Source organism: Hemicordylus capensis, chromosome 1 (genome assembly GCF_027244095.1).
Source record: "Hemicordylus capensis ecotype Gifberg chromosome 1, rHemCap1.1.pri, whole genome shotgun sequence".
Classification (NCBI taxonomy): Eukaryota; Metazoa; Chordata; class Lepidosauria; order Squamata; family Cordylidae; genus Hemicordylus; species Hemicordylus capensis.
The window spans coordinates 458,185,795-458,208,817 of NC_069657.1; the positions used below are offsets into that span (position 1 = coordinate 458,185,795).

At 64.4% G+C, this 23,023-nt stretch overlaps 1 protein-coding gene across 5 annotated transcripts; it reads right to left on the reverse strand.

Annotated features, from left to right (window-relative positions):
• Nucleotides 1-5,176: 5,176 nt before the first annotated feature.
• On the reverse strand, nt 5,177-22,740 carry LOC128325226 (cGMP-dependent protein kinase 1-like). 5 transcript variants are annotated; one of them, XM_053250800.1, is made up of 21 exons: nt 22,443-22,727; nt 21,957-22,107; nt 20,565-20,688; nt 20,158-20,324; nt 18,247-18,360; nt 16,337-16,442; nt 15,838-15,901; nt 15,556-15,633; nt 14,643-14,731; nt 14,448-14,513; nt 13,364-13,402; nt 12,274-12,318; nt 10,925-11,054; nt 10,131-10,273; nt 9,618-9,707; nt 8,999-9,140; nt 8,378-8,559; nt 7,550-7,666; nt 6,800-6,862; nt 5,783-5,858; nt 5,177-5,646 (listed from the first exon to the last, which is right to left on the reverse strand). In XM_053250800.1, exons 2-21 carry the CDS (start codon nt 22,033-22,035, stop codon nt 5,560-5,562), a joined length of 2,001 nt encoding a protein of 666 aa, XP_053106775.1. In that variant the 5' UTR covers nt 22,036-22,107; nt 22,443-22,727; the 3' UTR covers nt 5,177-5,559. The 5 variants fall into 5 exon arrangements, with proteins under 5 accessions (XP_053106775.1, XP_053106783.1, XP_053106797.1 ...); XM_053250808.1 differs by having other exon boundaries at nt 8,378-8,541; nt 22,443-22,719; XM_053250822.1 differs by lacking the exon at nt 7,550-7,666 and having other exon boundaries at nt 22,443-22,737.
• Between the last annotated feature and the right edge of the window lie 283 nt (nt 22,741-23,023).

The window sequence follows — 23,023 nt, forward strand, 5'->3', positions numbered from 1 at the left end:
ATCTGATCCACTCCCTGGTGTCCCAGGTTGAGGAGGTGGCCAGAGGTGCTTTTTATCAGCTTCAGTTGATACACCAGCTGCCATTTCTTGAGATGAACCTCAAAACGGTGGTACATCTGCTGGTAACCTCTAGGCTGGTTTACTGCAATGTGCTCTATGTGGGGCTGCCTACCTTTGTACATAGTCCGGAAACTGCAGTTGGTTCAGAATGCGGCAGCCAGGTTGGTCTCTGGGTCATCTCGGAGAGACCATCTTACTCCCGTGTTGAAGGAACTACACTGGCTGCCAATACATTTCCAGCCAAAATACAAGGTGCTGGTTATTACCTATAAAGCCTAAACAGCTTAGGCACTGGGTATGTAAGAGAACATCTTCTTCACCAGGAGCCCCACTGCCTGCTAAGCTCATCTGGAGAGATTTGTCTGTGGTTGCCACCAACTCGTTTGGCGGCTACTCGGGGATGGGCTTTCTCTGTTGCAGCCCTGGACTTTGGAATGTGCTCCCTGTTAAAATAAGAGCCTCCCCATCTCTGGCATCTTTTAAAAAGGCACTGAAGACACATTTATTCACCCAGGCTTTTAATTAGATTTATAGTTCTAATATTTCTAATATTGGGTTTTAAATGTTTTCAGTGATTTTAACTGTTTAATTGATTTGATGTTTTAAATTGTTTTAATTGTAAACAGCCCAGAGATGGAAGTTTTGGGCAGTATAGAAATATTTTATATAAATAAATAAATAAACAAACATTTTTGCCAGGAGGTCAGCAATTTCACATTTGAGTTCTTTATGGACTCTTGGGTGGATGCCGTCTGGCCCTGGAGACAGTTTAGAACGTCATCTCTCATCACGTCTATCTGACTCCATTCTTTAGCCTCTGTCCTTGAGAAGACAGATTCTCAGGCTCAGGTATACACTCAGTATCCTCTGCCGTGAAGGCAGATGCAAAGAACTTGTTTAGCTTCTCTGCAATCTCCTTATCCTCCTTAATAATCCCTTTCACACCCTCATCATCTAAGGGTCCAACCGCCTCCCTGGCAGGTTTCCTGCTTCTGATGTATGTAAAGAAGTTTTTATTCCCCTTGATGCTTTTAGCTAAATGTTCCTCCAACTCTCTTTTTGCCTTCCGTATTGTCTCCTTGTGTTCCTTTCTGTTCTCTTCATGTGGGCAGGCCTTCCAATTTCTGAAGGACGTCTTCCCCTTCCTTGATGTTAGCCATGCTGGCATCCTCCCCGACTTAATGGTACCTTTCCTCCTTTGGGGTATATACATTCTAACTGGGCTCCTCTTATTGTGGTTTTAAATAGACTTCATGCATTCTTAGCGGAATGAATGTATTCCCTTCCAGTTTCCTTTTCACCAAACTCCTCATTTGAGAGACGTTTCCCCTTCTGGAATTCAAAGTGTCCATGCTAGACCTCCTTGGCGGTTCTCTCCGGGCATGTATGCCGGCTTTGCTCACATGATGGTCACTGTTCTCTAAGGGGCCATGACACTGACACCTCGCACCAGGTCCTGTCCTGGGCACGAGCAGGATTACGTCCAAGGTCGCCTTCTCTCTGGCTGATCAGGGAGGCAGAGCTCCCTTCTGCATCCAGTGCTTCAGCAGCAGCAAGAAGAGAAAGGGTCCTCCACGCTGCCTGGCCCTGAGCCAAAAGGCTTCAGGGAAGAGCTGCGCTTGAGGTGCCATCTGAAGGAAGCGGGAGCCCGGAGCAGTGGCCCCCGGGCCGGTCTGGGCTGCTCTGCCTTGTCTCCGTGGGCTGGTGGGCAAGTGGGCACACCTTTTAGCAGGGGGCAGTGGCTTGGGGACCTTCTCCAGCTCTAGAGAGCCAGCGTGGTGTAGTGGCTAGAGTGCTGGACTAGGACCGGGGAGACCCGAGTTCAAATCCTCATTTAGCTATAAAACTAGCTGGGTGACTCTGGGCCAGTCACTTCTCTCTTAGCCTAACCTACTTCACAAGGTTGTTGTGAAAGAGAAACTTAAGTATGTAGTACACCACTCTGGGCTCCTTGAAGGAAGAGCGGGATATAAATGTAATTGATGATGATGATGATGATGATGATGATGATGATGATGATGATGGAGGGGGAGGAGGCCAGAGGAGGCAGCAGTGCCACCTGCAGCAGGCCGAGTGAAGTGCTACCCAGGAAGAGGCCCTGATGAGCTGGAACCAAAGGGAGGCTGCACTGAGAAGGCCCTGCAGCAGCTTCCAGCTGGCTCTGTAGTTGAACTGGTCTAAAAATGCTGCCTGCCTGTGCTCAGCAAAAGCACTAGGGATGTTGTTGCATATTCAGCCAAGCAGCAGGGGGGAATCTGTTTCTCTGCAAATTGTTGTCCCCACCATGCCTGCCTGGCACATGGCACAACAATCAGCAAGGAAAACTGCAATTGTTTAAGGACATCAGACTCCACATGGCATTTCCAAAGCAAAATGGTATAAAAAGTTCAGAGGAGAGCAACCAGACAGGAGACTAGCCCTTCAAGCTCCTTGCTCACGCAATGTGGCAGGTCCTCATACCCTCGGAGGCAAAAGGAGCCTGTTCTTTTGCCCCATTTCTAAACGTTGATGTGTAGTTCATGAATCCCTGCTAGAAAATGGGGGTGGGGGGCTAACTCGGGGTGGCCGAGCCCCTTCCGCTTGCCATGCAGGAGGCTCCAGGCTTCATCCCTGGCAGCAACACCACTGCAAAGGGGCGGGGAAGGGCCTGGGGAGCTGCTGTTGCTGCTGCCAGTCAGAGAAGACAGCACTGAGCTAGATGGGCTAGGGCTCTGCAGGCAGCCTCGTGTCCTGTTTCCCTACACTTCAGCCTGAGGAGGAGGTCACCCCCCTGCTTCCATGGGGACCCCAAGCTCTCTTTCTCTCTGGCATCCCTAGCAGACGTTTCTTAGATCCCTCAGCATCCCCCTTCTTAGTAGACTTGGGACCCTCCTGAAAGGTGCCCGGAGGCGGCTTGTGGCGATAACTCAGAAGGCCAGCAGGCGGCCGCAGTGCAGTCAGCACCCCCTGCCCCCCAAGCGCACACAGCCTAGACCTCCAGGACGACAGACCCCCTCCCCCCTTCGTGGTTCTCAACGGGAGGAAAAGGGGGCGGGGGGGACAGAATTCAGTTCACAAAGAGAACGGCATCTGCACATGGGCGCACGCACACACGCCCTCCAAGTGAACAGGCTGCCTCCAAACAGGAGCAATTCTTTTCATTCCCTCCACAGGAGAGTTTTCCTGGTCTGCTCTGTTAATTACACGGAAGACCTGCATGGTGGAGTGTGTCCCAGGCTAAGTAGCAAGCGCCATTAATGCCATCTGGAGTGGTGCATCGGTGCCATTTTGATATTTCAGCTCCCAAATGTCTTTAGCGGTCCCGGGAGTTGTCATAAGTGGCCAGTCATCAGGAGCCTGGGGGTGGGGTCGGGGGATGAAGGAATTAGTCGGGGGGGGGGGCTGCTGCCTGCAAACTGCACGAGAGGTCCCCAGACAGCCATGGGGTTGCCACAGGAAGCCCAAATGGGTGCAGAATTCAGCATCCTGGCAGTCAGCACTTTTGAAACAAACGGGACTGGATCATGTCTATTTGGACCATCAAGTGGCTTGGAGGGGGGATGAGTCAATTCAGGGAGGCAGAGGCAGAGGCAGCAGCCGCCTCTCAATGGCCATTTGCCAGGATGGCTACTGGGAGGACCTGTGCTCTGAGGCCGTGGGGCTGCTCTTGTGGGCCCCTGGGCTTCCCTGCCAGAGGCACTTCTGTGGCATCTTCATCTTGCAGCCTCTGGTGGATCTGGGCATTCAGGTGCGCACTGAGGACCAGAGGGGCTGGCCACGGAGAGGAAGGCCCATTTGTGAACACAGACTGGAGGGCCCGGTGGCGGTGGGGAGGGGGCTGTGGGGCTTCTGGGGCAGAAACTGACAGGCTCTGGGTGGCTGAACCAGGAGGGAGGAAAGCAACAGCCTGTCTTAAGGGACCCAGGGGGGGCCATCCAAGGAGGTCTACTGCCTCTGCTTCCCAAGCAGCTGAGGTTGCTCCTCTCTCTTCCTGCCCCGCCTGAGAGCCACAGAGCTCTACCTGATGGATGGCCAGCCTTCAGGCAACACAGATCTTGGGTGGTGCGGGAGAGAGAGAGAGAGGCGCAACCTCAGCTGCTAGGAAAGGTGCCCCCCCCATTAGGTGGACAGGCCATGACTCAGCTCCCCACCACGGATGCCATCCCAGCTCCATAGGAAGCATCCCAGGAGGGCATTGAGGGAAACATGAATCAGTGGCCCTGGGGTGGGTGGGGCACAGCTCAGGCCTGGAAGGAGGCTCAGAGGGGGGCGGGCACCTGGCAGAGGCCGGTCCAGGAGCAGCGGGAAACTCCCAGAGTTTGCCAGCAAGGAGTCCCACGGAACGCATCCCCGGCGAAGGAAGCTGAAGGCCCCACAAGAGGAGCCGAGTGGGGCTGCCATGAATCAGGGTTTGCCGTGGAAACGGGTGACTCAGAGCCTCTCTTGCTGGACCGACTGCAGCGCTCTCTGGACTTCCTCTGGGAACAGGTGAGAAGCCCACCCACTGCTCCGTGGCCTGCTGCTGCCGCCTGGCCTTGGGAAAGCCGCCTCCGGGGACTCGGAACTTGGAGACTGAGCCTGCCCCCCTCCCCGTGGCCATGGTGCGGGTGGCATCGCGATGCGGCAGCTGCACAGACAGGCGACCCAGGGGAACACCCCTGTCAGGCCACACCCCTTCAGCCGCTCCCCCCGCCCCCCCCGCATTTGGGGGGCTGCTGTGAGAGGCCACGTGCGCAGCCAAGAGCCGAGCGTGTGTCTGCTGCTGCTGCTGCTGCCCAGCAGGAGAACGAGCAGCCCCGCAGCGCAGGCCGGCCGCTTCCGGAGAGCACAATGGCCCCCCGAGGGGGCGGCACAGTCTTCGGGAGGCCGGCTTTGTCCGGGCACAATGCAGGCGCCTCCTGCAGGCTGGACGCACGTCAGCTGCCCTCGGCCCTTCTCCCAAGAGGGCGTGACTCGGCCTCCGGGCCCCCTTGCAACGCGGCGCCTGCACCGGTGCGGCAGCATCCACCAGCCGGGCAGGGGCGGCCGGCCCCTGGGCTGTGGAAGGCGGAGAGGACCCCGCAGCAGCGGCGGCGGCAGGCCGAGGAGGGGCCGGCGGCTGCCCCGTGCGGCCCAAGCAGAGAGACAGCGGGCCAAGGCGCTTCCCAGGGCTCTTTATTCCCCCGCCCCGCACACAGCACAGCACAACTTGCGGGCAGGCAGGACCCGCCTCGCTCACAGTGACGTACGTTGCTCACCGGCAGCGCCGCGAGGAGGTGGGGCAGGAGCAGCAGCGGGGAGGGAAGGCACCCGGGCCTCTGCCAAGCACAGGGGGTGCAGCGGGCGGGGGGCGGACGAGGCGAACAGGCAACAAGGCCGCTGCAGGGCCCTCTCCGGGAGCAGCCGGAGCCGGGCAGAGAGGCTGCTGCTGCGGGGATGGCTCAGCGTCAGTTCCAGGCGTCCATCCGGGCTGTGGGGCAGAGGAGAGGCCCCTCAAGGCAGGCCTTTCTCCCCACCGGCGGCAGCAGCAGCTGCAGGAACTCAGAAGTCTTCGTCCCAGCCAGAGAACTCCTCCTCTGGCAGCTGCCCCGAAACAGAGAACCTCTTGAAGTTGGCATAGGGCTGGCCCTGGAGAAGGAGGAGGAGATCCGGCAAGCGGTGCCTCATCTTTGAGCTCCCTGCATCCTACGGGGCAGGTGCCTGTCTGTGCGAGGGGGAAACGCTGCCCAGAGAGGCCCCACCCACCGCCCTGCTGCCCCCATACCTGCTTGAGCAGCATGACAGTGGGGGCCTCAATCTGGCGCAGTGACAGCTTCTTCCAGGAGAGGGAGCCGAACCACCTGGGGGGCCAAAGCAAGCTGTGAACAGGGAGCAGCAGCCGGCCCCAACCACACAGTCCAAGTGGGCCAGACCGGCCCCAGCCCCTTCACCAGCCCTGCCCTGCTGCTGCTGCTGCTGCACCCACAGACAACCAGGAGCCAGCTGCCTTTCCGTTCTGTGTGGGGCTGCGGGTGGCCTGGGTGCCTAGCTGCTGCCAGGGCTTTGGGCCCACAAGCACGAGAGCAGCAGCAGTGGTGGCGGTGGTGTTGAAGAAGGCATCAAAAGAGCAGCCCCAAGGCACCCTGCACTTGTGGGGAGGACCAGTGCCAATGGCAAGGGGTCCCCACTAGCCTTAAAAAGGACTAGCCCATTCATTGGGGGGGGGAGGAGGCTTAGCCACGGCTATTGGCCAGGACGCCTGCACCTAGAGCAGCCTGTGAGCGGCAGGGCCTTCTCTGCAGCAGCCCCAGAGTGGCAAGAGCCCCTGCTGCAGGGGGGCCTGTGCTGCCTGGGCCCTGCTGGCCTTCCAAAAGCAGGCAGGCCCTCTGGGGGTCCAGCTGCCCTCTAGCCACTGCCTGCCGCCTCCCCTGCCCAACATGGTCTGGCTCCTTCTGCTGAGTCATGGTCTGGCTTCCTTGCTGCCTTCTCCTTTCTAGTTCCAGCTTGGGAAATGGCTGTGATATATTTATGAATGGCAGTGCATTAATGTTAATAGCATTACTCATTCCCATTTGTGCCCCACACTTCCATGGATGTGGGTTGCCCTACTTTATCCTCGAAACAACCTTGCGAGGTAGGGTGCTTGACCTCCCCAGCCCAAGTCCAGCCCGGTCACCATTCAGCCAAGCCACCTACAACTGGCAGCCTTTCCGCAGGCCTGTCATCCTGCCGGGAGGGCGCTGGCGGCTGGCGCCCCCCTCTGGCAGCAGCAGCAGCAGCAGCCTCCCTGCAGGGGCCGTACCTGTGCTTGCGGATGCCCCGGATCCCGCTGCTTGTGCTGCCCAGTCGCTGCCCTGGCCGGCGCCTGCCGTGGGGGGAGGAGAAGAGGGTGGGGTTTCTTCGCTGCAGGCAGGAGATTCTTGGAGCAGGGCAGGGCAGCCAGAGGCCCCCGCTTCTGGGGGTCCGGGCCGGGGGCAACGGGAGGCCGAGTCAGCCCATCCCACTGAGTTCAATGGGGCTTCCTCCCAGGTCAGCGGGTCTAGACTTGCAGCCGGGGAGCTGTGCCTCTCCCCACACTCCTCACCAAGCTTGCAAGCAGCACCAGGAGAGAGGCGGGGGCTGCTGCCCCCCCTTCCAAAGCCCCCGAAGGTCCCCTGCAGTAGCAGCTCCTCCTCATGGACAGGGCGGGGAGGGGGGCAGCAGCACCGCCTCTCTCTCTCTCTGCTGCCCTGCCTGAGAGCTGCGCTGCCTGCAGGCTGGCTATTCGTCAGGTAGAGCTTTGTGGCTAATGGTCAGCCTGCAGGCAGCACAGCTCTCGGGCGGGGCAGCAGAGAGAGGGGAGGCACCTGAGCGGCTTCCTTTGCTCCCCCCCCGCCTCCTTAGGAAAAGCCACTACTGATCTCCTATGGGAGGGGGCTGGCCCCCACCAGGGTCGTGGGGCAAGGCAGCACTGGGTGCCTGCCTCCCCTGAGGCCCCACAGCACCTGGGGGCCCCCTGCACCCCCCCGCAAGGCCAGGCCCATCCATGTAGGATGCAAAGGAGAGGACCCACTTGCAGAGTTTGGTCACCAGCGAGCAGGCTGCCTCGCTCAGAAAGACGGGGAAGGAGAAGATGCCATCCATGATCTTGCTGTAGATCTTCTGGGGCTCAGCACTGTGGAACGGGGGTCTGGAGAGGGGGCAGCAGCAGGGAACACAGAGGAGGAGGAGGAGGGGCGGAGTGTTGCCATGGGGCAGGCAGCGGCAGACACACCCACCCCTCCCAGACCACTCAGCCCTCCCCTGCTCTGCCTTCCTGGGGATACAGTCCCTGGGGGGGGCACCCAGCCCCCCTGTGCTGCTCTCCATCGGCCCCTCCCCTTGTGGCTGCCTGCACCCACCCCTCCCCTTCTCCAGGAGGAGGGGGAGGACCCAGAGGCGCCTTTCCGGGGGTGTGTGTGTGATGGGTTCTCCAGCCCCCTTGCTCTGGGGAAGGGCACACAGCAGTCTGGGGCAGGACCCCTCTGCCCATCCTCAGCCAGGAGCGGCTTGTCTTAATGAGCGGGGGGGGGCACCAAAGGAGATGCCGCTGCCTCTGCTTCCCGGTGGTCACTCCCCCCCCCCCCGCCCTGGTGTCCATGCGAGCCAAAGTGGGCTCCTCTGGCTCCAGCCCGGCCGGAGAGCCATGCTGCCTGCAGGCAGCCATCCACCAGGCAGAGCTGCAGTGAACCGTGCTGCCTGCAGCGCTACCTGACAAATGCTCAGCCTGCAAGCAGCACAGCTCTTGGACAGGCCTGGAGGGAGAGGAACCACCGGAGCTGCCTCCTCAGGTGCCCCCCCCAGCTCATTCGCACGAGGGGGGCTGCCCACCCCGTGGCCATTCGGGGGGGAGGGGTCTCACCGCCCAACGAGCATCTCAAAGATGAGCACCCCGAGGGTCCAGAAGTCCACCGAGTAGTCATGGCCTTCATGGCGCAGAATCTCAGGGGCCAGGTACTCGGGGGTCCCGCAGAAGGAGTAGGTCTTCTCCCCACGGCCCAGTGCCTTGGCAAACCCAAAGTCCACCTGCAAATAAAGAGGCCCCTGGAGTGGGGGGGAGTTCCTCTCCTGAGCCGCCCCCCCCCCCGCCCTCCACCCCACTGATGTGATGCCAGACATGGGGGCCCTGGCCGAGAGATGGGGTGGGGGGCATTCAGGCCACCTTGGAGGCTGTTGCATTGACCACCCCGAGGGGCAGGAAGTGGGACTCCCCTCCCTTCCCTCCTGCAAGGCTTTACAGGAACCAGCACTCGGGTCCCGGCCCTGTTTGGGGTGTGGTGGGGCATTTGAATCCTGAAGAGCCCCTCTGAGCATGTCCAGAGTGCTCCTCCCTGACAAAGGAGGACCCAGACCAGCCCAGTCTGAGGGTGGGGCCAGGGAGGGGCTCCAAGCCAGACCACGTGCTTCAAAGCCAGCCCGGGCCCCTCAGAAAGAGACCTCGGGAAGGAAGCCCCCCCCCACCCACCGGCTTCCCCTCCAGTACCAGCTTGACGTAGCCCTTGGTGTCCAGCATCAGGTTCTCGGGCTTCAGGTCCCGGTAGACGATGCCCTGCGCGTGCAGGTAGTCCAGGGCCTCGACCACGCAAGCCGAGCAGAAGACCGCCACCGGCTCCGAGAAGCAGCGCCTGGGGGCAAAACAGGGGCCGTGGGCAAGCCACACCCCCACCCCGGGCCCAAGACCCCCGCCCCGCCCCGCCCCCTGTGATGGAGAGAGACGCAGCCCGGAGGGGGACCTTCCTCCCCCGCTGCCCACAATCAAAACTGCCGCCAGCTCCAGGGTGAGTGGGGGGAGCCTTGAGGACCGGCAGGCGTAGAGGCTGCGGGGGAGAGCAGCTGGCCGTCTCCAGCCCCAGCACAGCAGCCCTCCAGGGGTTACTGGCAGCAGCCCTTTGGGGACGGGCAACCGTCTTCTTCCTCTGTGAAAGCTGCTTGGCAAACTTTTGTTTGAAAGTGGCAGTAGTGGAAGGCGGTGGGTTCTGCCCCCGGGGGCGTGGCATGTGACGCCGGGGGCGGGGTTTCTGTGGCCAGGAGGAGGAGGGGCCGATGCCCGGAGCTCTCCCCCAGGGGCCAGCCCCCCCCCCGCCCCTCCCAGCGGTCCGTACACCTCACGCAGCTTGGCCCACAGCTCGCCTCCTTGGCAGAACTCCAGGAGCAGATAGACGTAGCGGCTGTCCCGGAAGGTTCCAAAGAGCCTGGAGGGGGTGGAGGGGGTGGCATGGGCCAGGGCACCGGGAGGGGGACACAGCCCACCCAGCCACAGCTGCCCATGCACTTGGGTGCCCACGAAGTGCTGGCCCAGGGTGGCTCTCGGGGGAACAGGCGGGACCAGCCTCTGCAGCTGCTGCCAGCTGACCGGGACTCTCCTTTCCCAGGAAGGACGCGGACGGCCCTCCTCCTCCGTCTTCCTCAGCAGCATGGACGACGCCCCCCCCCCGCCCCAGATCTCCCCCCAGGACTCTGGCTAAGCCACCTCCCAGCCCCACCGCTGCCCAGGATGGCAGGAGCCTTTTGGGTGGCAGCAGCCCAGTGGGCGCTCCAGCCTGCAGGTGCTGCCTCCTCCCCCCCCTTCTCCCTTTGCCCCACCCCGCGGGAGGGAGGGAGGGGGGCGGGCCCACCTGACGATGAAGGGGGAGCGGCTTCGCTGCAGCACCTCCTTCTCCATCAGCACGTGCTCCTGCTGGCGCTTCTGCACCACGTGGTCTTTCCTCAGCCGCTTGAGGGCAAAGAGGTGGGCCTGGCCCTCCTCCGCATATCGGACCTGTTGGAGGTGGCACAGAGAGGCTCCCAGCCAGCCAGCCAGGGCCAGGAGGGCCTGCAAGCTCAGCCAGCCCCCACCCTATGTGGGGCACAGCTTTGGGAGGGCGGAAGGAGCAGGGGGATGTCACTCTGGGCAGGCAGTGGCAGAGCCCAGCGGGGAGAAGGACTCTCTGGCTGGCCAAGAGGGGAGACCCACGGACAGCCAAGGGCCTGGCTTCACCCGAGCACTGCTGCTTAACCCCCTGGGCAAAATGCCCCCACAGCTGGCACAGCCCAGAGGGCCCAGGGCCGAAGCTGGGAGGGAGGGGGCCTGTGTTCGCTGCTCTGCCTGGCGCTCCCCCCCCAAGAGAGGGAGATAATGCAGGAAATAGAAAGGGGCAGCGCTGGGGGGCGGGCTGGGTTCTTTGAGCCCCTCTGCTCAGTCATCGTGACACCCCCGTCCCCTGCCCAGGCCCACCTCCTGTTGCCCAAAGGGGCCGGCCAGACGGGGCCAGCAGCATTCCTGGCGGTGGCGGTGTTGGGGGGGGGACTTTGGCTTTGGCTGTGTTTTGGCCCCAGAGGCAGAGACAAGTGGGCGGGAGGGGGGCCAAGGGGAGGCGAGGAGCCGCAGCCCCACCACGGCCCCCTTGGGGCTCCCCTCCCCACTCCTTACCAGCTCCACAGTGCCGAAGCCACCGGTGCCCAGAACCACCGGCCGGCCCTGCTGCTCCCCGTCCTCGTAGCAAACCGGCAGGAGATCCTGCAGGCAGAGCGGGCCCAGAGGCCGGTCCAGGGAGGAGCCACTGCAGGGAGCAAGCGGGAGAGAGGAGGGTGAGCCGCCCCCCCCCCGGGCCAGCGGGATCTGGGGCTGGGCCTGCCTGCACCCACGCCTGGCCACCGGGTCAGGAGGAACTGCCAGCCCCCGCCCAGGCCCGCCCCCCAGAGCCAGAAGGGATGCCCACTGAGCCGGAGCCCTACCCCCTTCCCCCCCCAGCACAACTGCCCCACTGCCGGCCCCACCCCTTTGGCGAGCAGGGTCTCTCGAGGCTCAGGAGGGCAGCCCTCCAGGTTTCCAGGGGCCGGCCAGTGCTTCACTCCCCACCAGCGACCAGGCCAAGGGGTGCCTCCACCCCAGCCAGAAGAGCAGGCCCGGCCCCCACCACCCCACCCACCGTGCCGGGCCCACGGAAGCCGCCAGAGGGAAATGCCCACTGCTGCTCCTCTGCATCCCTGGACTCGTGCAGAGGCACACATGGCGCACGAGATGCCTCCGCCTCTGCATCCTTGTCAGCGGCGTCTCAGCCCACAAGCCGAGAACAATATCAGACACGAACCATTTGCATTAAGCCGCCTCAGAACAAACAAGAGGCCCTGAAGCAGGCAGCAGAGCAACTGCCGGGCTCGGGAAGTCTCCGCCCCCCCGCGCGCCCCCCCCAGCACTGCTTGGAGCTCCCTGGCCTTCTGGGAGGCCTCCCAGTCCGAGGGTCCCAAGGGAGAAGACCTTCACTGCAAGCCGCGGGGGGCAGGCTTCAGAAAGCAGAGGCCGTGCTGCAGGGGGGCTTGGGGGGCAAGCGGGCAGAGGGCAGGGCCTAACCCTAACCCTCCCCTCGGCCCTGCTCAGCACCGCTGCTCAGCCTGCAGCCTTTGCCACAGACAAGCTGCTGCCACCCACCGGGCACGACACGGAGCATCACCCACAGCGCCCTGGAGCTGAGCGGAAGGCAGGCCCCGATCCTCCAGCGGGAGGCGAGGGATTCCCAGAGCACCCAGAGCCAAGCATCGGCCACTAGCGGGGCTGACTCTGGTGGCCCAGCCAAGCGGGGGAGGCAGGCCTCAGCACCCCAGCCAGCACCCAAACATCCATCACCAGCCGGGCAGAGGGCAGGGCCTCTGGCTGCTGCTCCCACCCACTCCCTTCCTCTGCCGACAACGGGCTGCCAGGACCACAGCCAGGAAGCCCAATGGAGCCCCACCCCACCCCACTGCCCCCCCACAGGAACAAGGAGGATGCTCAGCACTGACCGTCTGGGCCCAGAGAGGGGAGGGGGCTCTTGCACGGCCACTTCCCTGCAGGGGGGGAAAGGAGGAAGAAGAAGGCGGCATCAACACAACCCCGCTTCCCGGCCCCTCCTCGGGCTCTCGGCTGGGCCAGGACCAAGCAGGACCCCCCCCCCCCCGCCGCCTCGCTCCCCCTGCTTGCCTTAGCCCAGTTTGCCCCTCACTAAGAAGTGCTGGACCAGCGGCATCTGGCGGGCCAAGCCGGATGCAGGACTAGACGGGCCTTCTTGGGCCTGACCCAGACTCTTTCCGCACCCCCCTCCCAGAGGGGCCGGGCAGGGAGGGTGCAGGCGCTGTCCTCTGGGGTGCTGTGCAGCCACTGTGCCCCCCAGGCCCGAGGCAAAGCACACGGAGGGCAGGAGTGCGAAATGCCCCCGAGTGTGTCACTCGTGGCCGGCCCTGGCGTGGTGCCTTTCAGCATCCACCGAAGGACCCAGAGCCAGCCGGCCCAGGATTCCACGAGAGCCCGGCAGGAGGAAAGGGGCCCGGGCACACCCTTGGCCTGGCAGGGGAAAGGAAGCCCCCCCAGCCCAGCCCCCCTTGCTGGCTCTTCAGCCCCACAGGAGTCAAGCAGAGGCACCTGCCAGCTAAGACCTGGGAAAGCGGTGCAGTGGGGGGGGGGCGGAGAGAGAAGTCCAGGGAGGCTGACCAGGGCAGCAGCCCCATTTCTGCTCAAGTTCAGGAGGGGGGAAATCCTGGCTCCTTCCCTCTCTAGAGGGAGCTCCGTGGCCAGAGCGGCAGGAGAGTGGGGCAAAGCAGGCTGACGCGCAGGTCCCGTCAGCAGCAGGGTCAGGGGTCAAGGGTGGGCCAAAGGTGGGAGAAGCACCTCCCACCCTGAGGGCTCACTGAAGTGGGGCAGGGGCCGGGCTCCGTCCATGCAGAACCCAAAGGCCAGGGGGGTGGTTCTGCCGGGCCTGTGGCCCAGCTTCGGGCGGGGGGAGGGAGGGAGGGGCAGGACTGGTGCTCGCCTGTTGGGCTGCTCCTGCCCCAATGATCGCAGTGCAAAGCCGCCCCCCCCACACACCCGCCTTCAGACACCCTTGCAACTACTTACGGCTCACGGGCACACATTGGGCTCAGCTCCTGGAAGTCTCTGCAGGGGGAGAGAAGCCGGGAGCTGGCCTGGACCCCAAGACCCCATCCCTCCGTCTCATCCCACCCCTCTGGGAGACGGAAGCCCCACCAGGCGGGCCAAAGCTGTAGCTGGCTTTGGGGTCCAGAGTTATCTGGGCCCTTTTGACCCCTCCGGATTCCTGCGCGGGGTGGGGGCCGCTCTCCCGGACCGGCAGGGCAGGGCCCCTTGTGCTGCTTCCCAGAGACCTGTTTGCGCAGAGAGCGGCTGCCCCCCCCCCCCGTGCACCTCCCCCCACCGCTGCCAGCGGAGGGAGCAAAGCCGCCTCTCCAGCCCTGGCTCCAGCAAACCACCCTGGCTCAAGCAGGGCCACCTTGGAGACCAGCAAGCATGCAGGGACCGGGCCCAGGAAGGAAGAGACAGAAGGGAAGACGCAGTAAATGGGGTGGGGATGCAATGGAAGCACAGCTGGAGGCTGAGGAGGCCCTTCCACAGAGAGCCCAGACGAGTGCGGGGGGGCCATTCCTGGCGCTCCCGCCACGCTCCTCCGCTTCACGCACGTGAGCTTTGCCAGGAGATGCCACCAGCTGGCCCTTGGGCCACTCCTGGCCTTTGGGCCCCCCAGGGCCCCATGCCTTCCCCTCTGTCTCCAGCTGAGTATACCCCTTCAGGCGGCCCAGGAAGTGGGCACAAGTCTTCTGCCGGTCTTTCAGGGCCCCCAAGACTCCCCCCCTCCCCGAGTGGTGCTGCCACCGACCGGGCAGTCCTCCTAACTGCCTATGCGGTAGCACCGGGCTTGGTGGGGGTCAAGCGACTGGTGGGGTGCTGGGCCCCCTGCGCTTGAGGGCCTTTGACTCTCTGGAGCGGCCACGTCTGCAAGAGTCCTGGCAGCCCCCCCAGGCAGCCCACAGCTCAGAGGACGGATCGTTCCCAGGCACTGCCCGAGGTCCTGGCTCAGCTGCTGCACACGTGGGGGGGGGGGGCACGGGTAGCCCCGCCACTCTCGGGCTCTGCCTTGCCCCTCTGCTTCGCCACCCGGAAGAGGGCACCCCCTTGCATGACTTACTCCTTGCTTACTGCGATGCAGGTGACCTCATCCTGCGCCCTGCAGCTGGCCGTCCGGCGGATGTTGCTGCCCATGCGGAGAGGCAGAAAGAGGGACCGAGAAGAGGAAGGAGGGAGGGTCATCTCGGGTGTGGCTCCCACGGCCGGGCCAGGCCTGCCCTCCCGGCCCCCGTTCGGCGGGCAGAAAGGGCCTTACCGGATGAGGGCCAGCTCGCCAAAGTGGTCCCCGGCCTTCAGCACACGGATGTGTTCTTCCTGCCCTGCCACGGTCCTGGTCACCTCCACCTGCGGAGGTTGCAGGAGTCAGAGCCCGGAACCAGCAGCAGCAGGAGGGGAGAGGCTGGGAGCCCCACCCCAGGTGGTGATCAACCCCACCCCCCAGCCAGGAGACCCCTAACCGGGCGCCGATTGTGATGTGGCCGGCTGGGTGCACTCCTGCCCTCTGCTGCAGCAAGTGGGGGGCACAGAGGCCCTCTGCAGTGCTCACGGGCACCCCGCCCCCCCCCACGGCAGAAGGGCAAGCGGCATGATCTTGGGGCTGCATTTGGAGGGCAGGGCACTTGTGCCCCAAGGCGCCTGTAAGAAGGGGGGAGGCTGGCGGCTGCTTTGCTCACACGCTAAAGGTCTCCCTGGTCAATTCCTGGCTGCATCGCCGGCAACAAAAGGGGGTCAGGTCAGGTGCAGGGAAGGGAGAGACAGGCCTTCTCTGTCTGGGGCCTTCGAGAGCTGCTGCCAGACAGAGCAGACCATTCTGGGCTAGAGACCAATCAGGGTCTGACTCAGCCTAAGGCAGCTTCATACGATCAGGGGAGGGAGGGAGGCTCTGGGGCAAAGAGGCCCCAATGGGTGGAGAATCTCTGAGCATGCCAGACCACTTCCTGCACCCAGATTGTGGGGGTGGGGAGGCAGGATGGTGGTGAGAAAAGAAGGGGAGCAGGGCCTAAGCCTTCCGGGCCACCAGAGGCCAGACATGTCCCATGGGCTGGGTGCCCTGGCCTGACCCATGGGAAGCACTCCACAATGAGGGAGAAAGCTCTGCCCGTTCTCAAAGGCACTCTCCTCTTCGTGTGTGGGCTGAGCAGTGGGGCAGGGAGCCAGCTGGGATTCACCTGTCCACTGAGGATGAAGAAAAAGGTCCTGCCCTCGTCGCCTTCTTGGATGATTTGCTCATTGTGGGTGAATGTGCGCTGCAGACAGACAGAAGGAGGCTCAAAGGCATGAATTAGTGAGTGGGGGTGGGGTTTTTTTCCGTATCCACGCCACCCGCCCTGGAAGGGAAACGCCACCTTCTTCCACAGAGGACCTTCGCCACACCCTCTGCACAGCCCCACCTCTCGAGACAGCTCAGTGCCAGAGCAGGGGGGGCAGAAGGGGGCTCTACTCAGGGTTACCTCCTCAGCGGAGTCCAGCAGTTGAGACAGGGCAGCATCCGACAGGCCTTGCAGAGGCTTCACCCTGAGGCAGAAACGGAGAAAGGGAGAGGAGCCCCAGAGCCCTCCGCCACAGAAGTACTGGGCCCACTCCTGATGATGGATGCACAACACACTCCTCCTCATGTGCTCAGTCGGGGTACTCCCTGCAGTGCTCCCCCTGACTGCCAGCTCCAGGGCTCCAGGCCCCGCTGGGCCCCATGGGCCTCTGCCTAGCAGCTCTTCCTCCCCTTGTCAGTCCCACCCCATTCTCTGTTTCCTTCCCAAAAGCACAAAGGGGGGAGGCATGGAGGGAGGCAAGCAGGCAGGGTCGCATTTGGCCACAGAGCCCTCCCCAAATGGCGTCCCCCAAGCTGGAGGCTCAGGAGGGGACACCAGAAGCCCTCCTGAGAGAGAAGCGGTGTCCGGACTCTCCTGAGAAGGAAGAGTCCTCTATCTCCCCCCGCCCCGCTTGACTCACCCTCGCAGGCCGGCCAGCACCTCTGCGCGCTGCTGCTTGGCATTCTCGGTGATGATGGTGCGATAGGTCTGCCGGCCAATGGCCCACAGCTGCACAGGGGTGAGCGCTGGGGAAATGGGGGGGGGGCTGGAGTTAACTGGACTGGGCCCCAGGAGCTCCTCCTTGCCATGCAGCTCTGCACCCTTCAGCAGTGAGCCGCGACCAAGTGGGAGACACTTTGGGGCTGGGATCAGGCGTGTCCCAGCCTGCTGGGGGTCGCCAACGGAGGAGGCAGCTCAGGAGGCTCCTCGCTCTTCTGCCCCAAGACCAGCCAGGCTGCCTGCAGCCAGGCTGGCCAGTCATCAGGTCGAGCTCTGAGCTCCCACTCCGACTGAGAGCCAGGCTGCTTGCAGGCTGCGGGTCCACACAGCTCCCCCCCCCATGCATGGCCAGCCCTGGGGCAGCGGGGCTCCCTGGGCAGGGCGGGAGAGAGAGGAGCCACCCTCCCACCCATCCTCGACTGCCTCCTTGGGCAGCCTCCTGGTTCCTCAGCTGCAAAGAAGGGGCTGCCGGGGAGGGGGGGGAGCCTGGCAGCCTCTCGAGCTCCAGGATGCTGGGAGGAGGCAGCTTCCAAGACGCGCCTCTCCGCAAGCACAACTGTCACATTTCAGGGACACCAATGTGTACGAGGGTGTCTCCGACAGCAACAGCAATCTTCCGCATCCAACGTGGGCAGCTCTTGTGCCATTAACTTGATGAAACAGCCCCGTGCCTCTTGATTGACGCGCTCGCCATTTCAGAAGCTGCTAATGTGAGAGGATTTCAGAGCACACTAAATGGAGCGCCAAAGTTTCACGGCAGCACTAAAGCAAGGATGGAACAGCACCTTTGGGGGGTGGGGTGGGGAGTAAGAAGCGCCCCAGCATCAGGCGCGCATTCGGAGCACAGCAGCCACTGGCTGGATGCATTGGGAGGAAACAGAGGAGGCAGAAAGCACACCAGTCAGAGGATGCCACTGTACCATCGCCATAGCAACAGAAGCAGGGATGCCCCAACCCCAACAACCCGACTGACTTGCAAAGGAAGGACCGCCCCGCCCCCCCGCCCCAGTGCTGGGATTCGGGGAAAGGAGTACTGGGTTGCCTGCCTGCCTCCCCAGGGCACCTGAAGGTCTCCCACCCTCCCGGCCGGAGTCCAGCAAGAGAGAGAAACCGTGTCTTGGTGTCCCGTGTGGGCAGCGGGCTCCGAGCCGCTGGCACGCAGGACGCTGCTTCTGGCCAGCTCACCCGGCAGGCACTGCCTTAGAGGCCCCCTGGCCGGAGCAGGGCCTTGCTTTCCCTCGTTGGGCTCTTCGCCTCATTGTTTCAGGCAAGGAGGCATATTCCCGAGCCATTAAATGAGTTATGAGTAGCTACCATCACACGATTGCTCATCATTCCAGAGGGGCAGCGCTGCTCTCTCCTGCAGCACAACAGCTAAGAGGTTGGAAGCATGTGGGGTGGGGTGGGGGGGTGGGCAGGGCAGAAAACTCTCAAGGCGCCCAGCACGAGCACTCGGGGCTGAACTTCTGGCAATGCCATCTTTTAAAAACCCTCATTTCCTTAAGCACACACAACCCTTGAAGGCGAGTCCAGCTGCCACTCGCTGCCCTGGCTCCCCAGTCCCAGTTATGGACTCCCCGGAGGAGGAGGGACTGGAGCGAGGAGAGACTGGCGTGGCGCCTACGGAGGAGGAGCAGGAGCAGGAGCAGGAGCAGGAGCAGGAATGGGCCAGTTGCCCGGAGCGGAGCTGCCAGCCTGCAGGGGGCGCACAAGAGCAGGGGGCGGCTTGCCCAGAGAGCAGCCTGCCTATGAAGGGCTGGGGAGGTGGGCGGGGCGAATGCCAGGCGGGCCCGGGGCGGGGACGACTGACGCGCCCTCCCTCCTCCTTACCGGCGACGGTCGCGGTGCGCTGGCAGTTGTACAGCACCGCCAGCTCCCCGAAGACGTCCCCCGGCAGCAGCGTGCGGAGTTGGCGCCCTTTCTGCGTCACGCTGAGCTCCCCGCCTGCAAGACGACCGGGGGGGGGGTGGAGGGAGAAGAAGCACCAGGAGAGGGGGGGCTGAGAAACGCAGCGTCGCGCGCGCGGCCAGGCCGTCTGGCGACCCTCCCTGGCCGCCGACGTGGAGTGGGGAGAGCAACAGCCAGGGGACCCCCCCCCCCCGCCGCGCCCGGCTGCCCAGAGAGGGCTCTCCGGTCGGGCAAAGGGAGGTCCGGCTTCGCTCTGCCTAAGCGACAGGCGCTGCTGCTGCTGCTGCTCCCGCCACCGGAGCGTGGGCCCTTTGCTTTCTTCTCGGGCGGCGGCGGCGGCGGCCTGACCTCTGGGGCAGGCAGCCGGGGTGAGGGGCCAGCAGCAGCAGCAGCAACTCTGGAGCTTGGAGCGGAGAGACCCGGCAGGCCCGCGCGGCCGGGGCCCCGTCGGGGCTGACCAGTGGGAGAGCCTCGCCCGCGCGCCTGGTGGCTTCGGCAGGGCACTGGGCAGCAAGCCAGGCCCGCCGCCCCCGGGCCCTGAGCCTGGAGCCGCCGCTCTCTCGGGGCTGCCGCGCACTGACTGGGCCGGAAAGGAGGCGGTGGCGAAGATTGGCCTCCCCGCGCGGGCGGCTAATTCTTCTCGGAGGTTGAGGCGGGCACCGCTGTGGGGGCCGGGCGAGGCCAGGCAGGGAAGAGCTCGCTTGCCCCGGAGCACCACTGGGCCCATTCCTGGCCCCAGCAGCCTGGGGAGGGCTAGGGCCTTCCTCGCCCAGTGCTGCTGCAGGCCTCTCCTCCTCCCGGCCCTGGCCCAGCCAGCCCTCTCGGAAAGCCGTCGCTCAGAGTCAGTATTGCCACATCGTGTGGCCATGAATTCCGCAGGCGAGTGGAGTGTCCTCCTGAGGAAGAGCCAGGCAGCTGCGCGGCGGCTCTTAAAAGCTCCCGGCACAGCTGAGGTGTAGGAGACGCCGCCTGCCCTCCTCCGAGACCTCCTCCGTCCTCCTGGGCAGGGGCTTCCCTGGCCGCCCACCTGCTCCCGAGCCGTACGCTGCTCCCGGCGCAGGTGGATGCTGGGAGGAGCTGCCTCTAGGGCGGCCGGAGAGCAGTCCAGTCCGAGTCACAGGGCAGGGAGGGACGCAGGGCTGTCGGCCGGAGCAAGTCAGCCAGTGCGGGCCCCCTTCCAGTTAATTCTAATGGGGTTCAGAAGAGCGGGCGGGGGTCGCTCTCCTTGCCATGCCCTCAGGACAGTCCTAGCGCCTCCCAAGTAGGAAGGAAAGGGACTCTGTACATGCCCAGTGGCCTCCTCGCCTACTATCCTATGCCACACATGGCCCTCCCTGAAACAAGCCCCTCCCCCACCTTGAGAGCAGCCAGAGACCCTGCTTGAGGAAGGTGACAGCTAGTGGGCTGAGCGGGCCCCACCTCCCAGAGCTGAGGATGGTCCTAAGGAGCCAAAAGGAGACGTCGTGGGTGGCTCCTCTCTGCCCCGCCCTGCCCCTGAGCCGCACTGTCTGCAGGCTGGCCATGCGTCAGGTAGAGCTGTGCGGTAACCCAGCAGCTCTGCCTGATGCACACGACCAGCCTGTAGGCAGCCCGACTCTCCTTAAGGCTGGGTGGGATAAGAGAAGCCACTTACTCCGCTGCTGCCGCCGCCGGGAAACAGAGGCAGCTGCGCCTCCTTCGTAGCCCACCCCCCTTGTTAGGATGAGGGGCAATCCAGGGAGGGGCGGGGAGACTGCTGGGCGGGGCTTCCGGCTGACACCCTGCCCCGGTCTCTGCTGCCGCCATCCTCTTCAGCCGGGCTGCCCACGGCCTTCGCCCACCCGGCCCTCTCACCAGCCACGATGTACATGGTGTGCCCCTCGTCCCCCTCGGCCACGACGACGTCGCCCGGCTGGCGCTGCTCCGGGGTGAAGCTCTCCACGAGAGGCTGGCTCTGCCCATCGCCCAGGCACCGCAGGAACTTGTTGCGCTTCACCGCCTCCAGGATGAAGTTGGTGTCTCTGGGGGAGGCAGGGAAGGGGCCGGGGGTGTCCCAGCAGCCCCCGACCGTCCTTAGGGCCCGCGCCTTGAACCCCCACTGACGTGAACTGGACGGGCCTGGCACTGGCTGATTCGCCCCAGGCCCTGCGCCCCGCCAGGCTCTCCCAGGACAGCCCTGCCAGCCACTAACAGGTCGCGGCCTCACTGCAGCCCTGGCGAGCCGAGCGCTACAGCCGCAGACGCCGCCACCGGATGATTACCTGGCGGACTTGGGGACACAGGGCGCCTGCCAGTCTCCATCGGTCATCAGGGGCTCAGGGACAATGGCCTGCCCCCGACTGCCCCTCCTGGCTCCCTCCACAGGGGAGTGGTCCGGAGTCCCATCTACAGTGCGAGAGAGAGAGGGGGGGATGGGCTGGAGAGGCTTCGACGGGCACCCGCAGCATCCCACCCGCCCCGCGCCTGATTCCCCGCTCAGCCCAGCGGCAGCACAGCTCTCTGGGATTTCAGGCAGAGAAAGCCTGAAACCCTGGAGATGCTGCCAGCCAGGGACTGAACCTGGGCTCCGCTGCTGCCACTCCGCTGGAGCTCCACTAACAGGAACAGGAGGAATATTTATATGCCGCTTTTCAACCCAAGTTCCCAAAGCGGTTTACATAGATACAAATAAATAAGAGGGCTCACGATCTAAAAAAGAAACAAGACAGACACCAGCAACAGCCACTGGAGGGACGCTGTGCTGGGGCTGGCTAAAGCCAGCTACTCGCCCCCTGCTCAATCAAGAGGATCGCCACTTCAAAGGGTGCCTCTTTGCTCAGTTAGCCGCCTATCCCCGCCCAGCAGGTCCTCCGAGAAGGGCCGATGGCCGCTGCTGTCCGAAGGGCAACCTCAGTCTGGCCGCGTCCTGCCCGCAACAAGACTCCCAGGCAGGGCGAAAGTGGTCTTGTCACGGAGACTGGAGATACGGGCCCTGCCCACCCTCTCTCTCCCCTACCCCACCGGAGTTCTGCCCAGGGCGGCTCCGGGAGGAAACCTGTTGAACTGCTGCTGAGCACCAGGCGCTTGTCCTGGGTGGTGGTTCTGAAACAGAGCGGGCGGCGGGGAGAGGTGTGCGAGGGCCGGAGGAGCAGGCCACTTTGCAGCAGGGAGAGCCCCAAAGTCTCTGCCCAGACTAGCAACTGACAAGCTGGATAATTAGCCAGCTGACGTCTGGGCAGGGACAAGGAGACGAGGCTGGCCTGTCAGCGGGCAAGACGGACGGGAGCCACAGGACACAACAGCCCGCCGGGAAGGCGTCCTGCGCAAGCCCCCGTCCGAGGAAGTACCCACATCTCCCGTCCCCTGTGTATGTGTGTGGGGGGGGGCTAGCGCCGGAGAACTTCGTAGTGGATTGTGTGCTTCCTCCACCCCTCGCCATGTGGATGAAAGCGGGAGCCCCGCGCCGGATCCGCTGCAGCGAGCGTGAGAGAGGCGCGGCGGCGCCCGGGGGCCCGGTGCCCCTTCTGGCCGCCGCCTCGCCCGGGGCGCTCCGCTCCTCCCCGTCCCTCCTTCCCCAGCAGCCGGGCAGTGCGAGAGGCTCCGGCCGAGGCAGCCCCTTCCTGGAGCAGGAGGACCCCCGCTGCTGCGCCAGCCAGGAGGGGGCTCTTCCTCACCTGGCGGCGGGGGCAGCGCCACGCTCTCCAGAAACTCCTTCTCCTCCTGCAGGCGCAGCTCGCGCAGCCGAAGGTCCATGGCCGCCTCCGAGGCGCCGCAACTCGCGAGTCAGCAGCGGGCAGCGGCGGCGGGGAGTTCTCCTCGAAGAGGCTGCACGCGGGGATGGGGGCGGGGAGAGAGAGACCATCACGGGGCGCGTCCTCCTCCTCCTCCTCCTTCTCCGTCCCCAGCCCGCGCAAGGAGCGAAGCCAGCCGGGTGGCCGGTCGACGCCAGGCACAGCAGGCCCCGGAGAGCCCGCCGGGCATGCTGGGGCCAGGCAGGAGGAGGGCGAGCGAGCGGCCCCCCGCCGGCCACAGCCTGGGGTGGCCGAGGGAGCCGCCGGCGGTGGAGCGCAGCAGCCCCCGCCCCCAGACGCCGCCCGTCCCAGAGCAGCTGATTCTGAGGAGGGCTCCCCGCACCCCACCCCACCCCACCCCCGCCTCACCTGGAGCGCGCTCGGAAGTGCCGCCCAGTGGAGGGAGCGCCGGTGCCACCACTCCGCTCTGGCTGCTGCCGATCCAGCTGCCGAGGGAGGGGCCGCTGCCGCCACCAGTGCGTGAGTCACCCCGGCTCCTGGGGGAGGGTGGGCAGGTGGGCGTGCCAGCATCCCCGCAGAAGCTCGGGCACGACGGCGGCTGGGCGCTCCCCGATGCCCTCGTTGCTCCCGCACCAACCAGGATGCCAACCTGTTGCTAGGCAACCAGCCGCTTCCAGCCTCTCCGTCACTCACCGGCTTTCCCAGAGCAGGCATCAGCGGAGGGGGGCGGGGCAGGCGTGCCTTTCTCCGGGGATAAAGGGGGGGGGCTCTGGGGGCGCCTTCCCGAGCAGGCATCATGCATGCCCAGCTCTGGAGACAGACCCAGCCCTGCGGGAGGGAGCGGGGAGGGGGCGGGGGGCGGAGGTGAGGCTGAAGAAGCCGAAGGCACTAAGCCAGGCCCGGGTCCTGCGACTCCGATCGCCCTAGAAACGGGCGAGTGCGCCGCGTGGAGTGGAGGAGGAACCGGCGGCGGAGAGGCCACGGCGGGC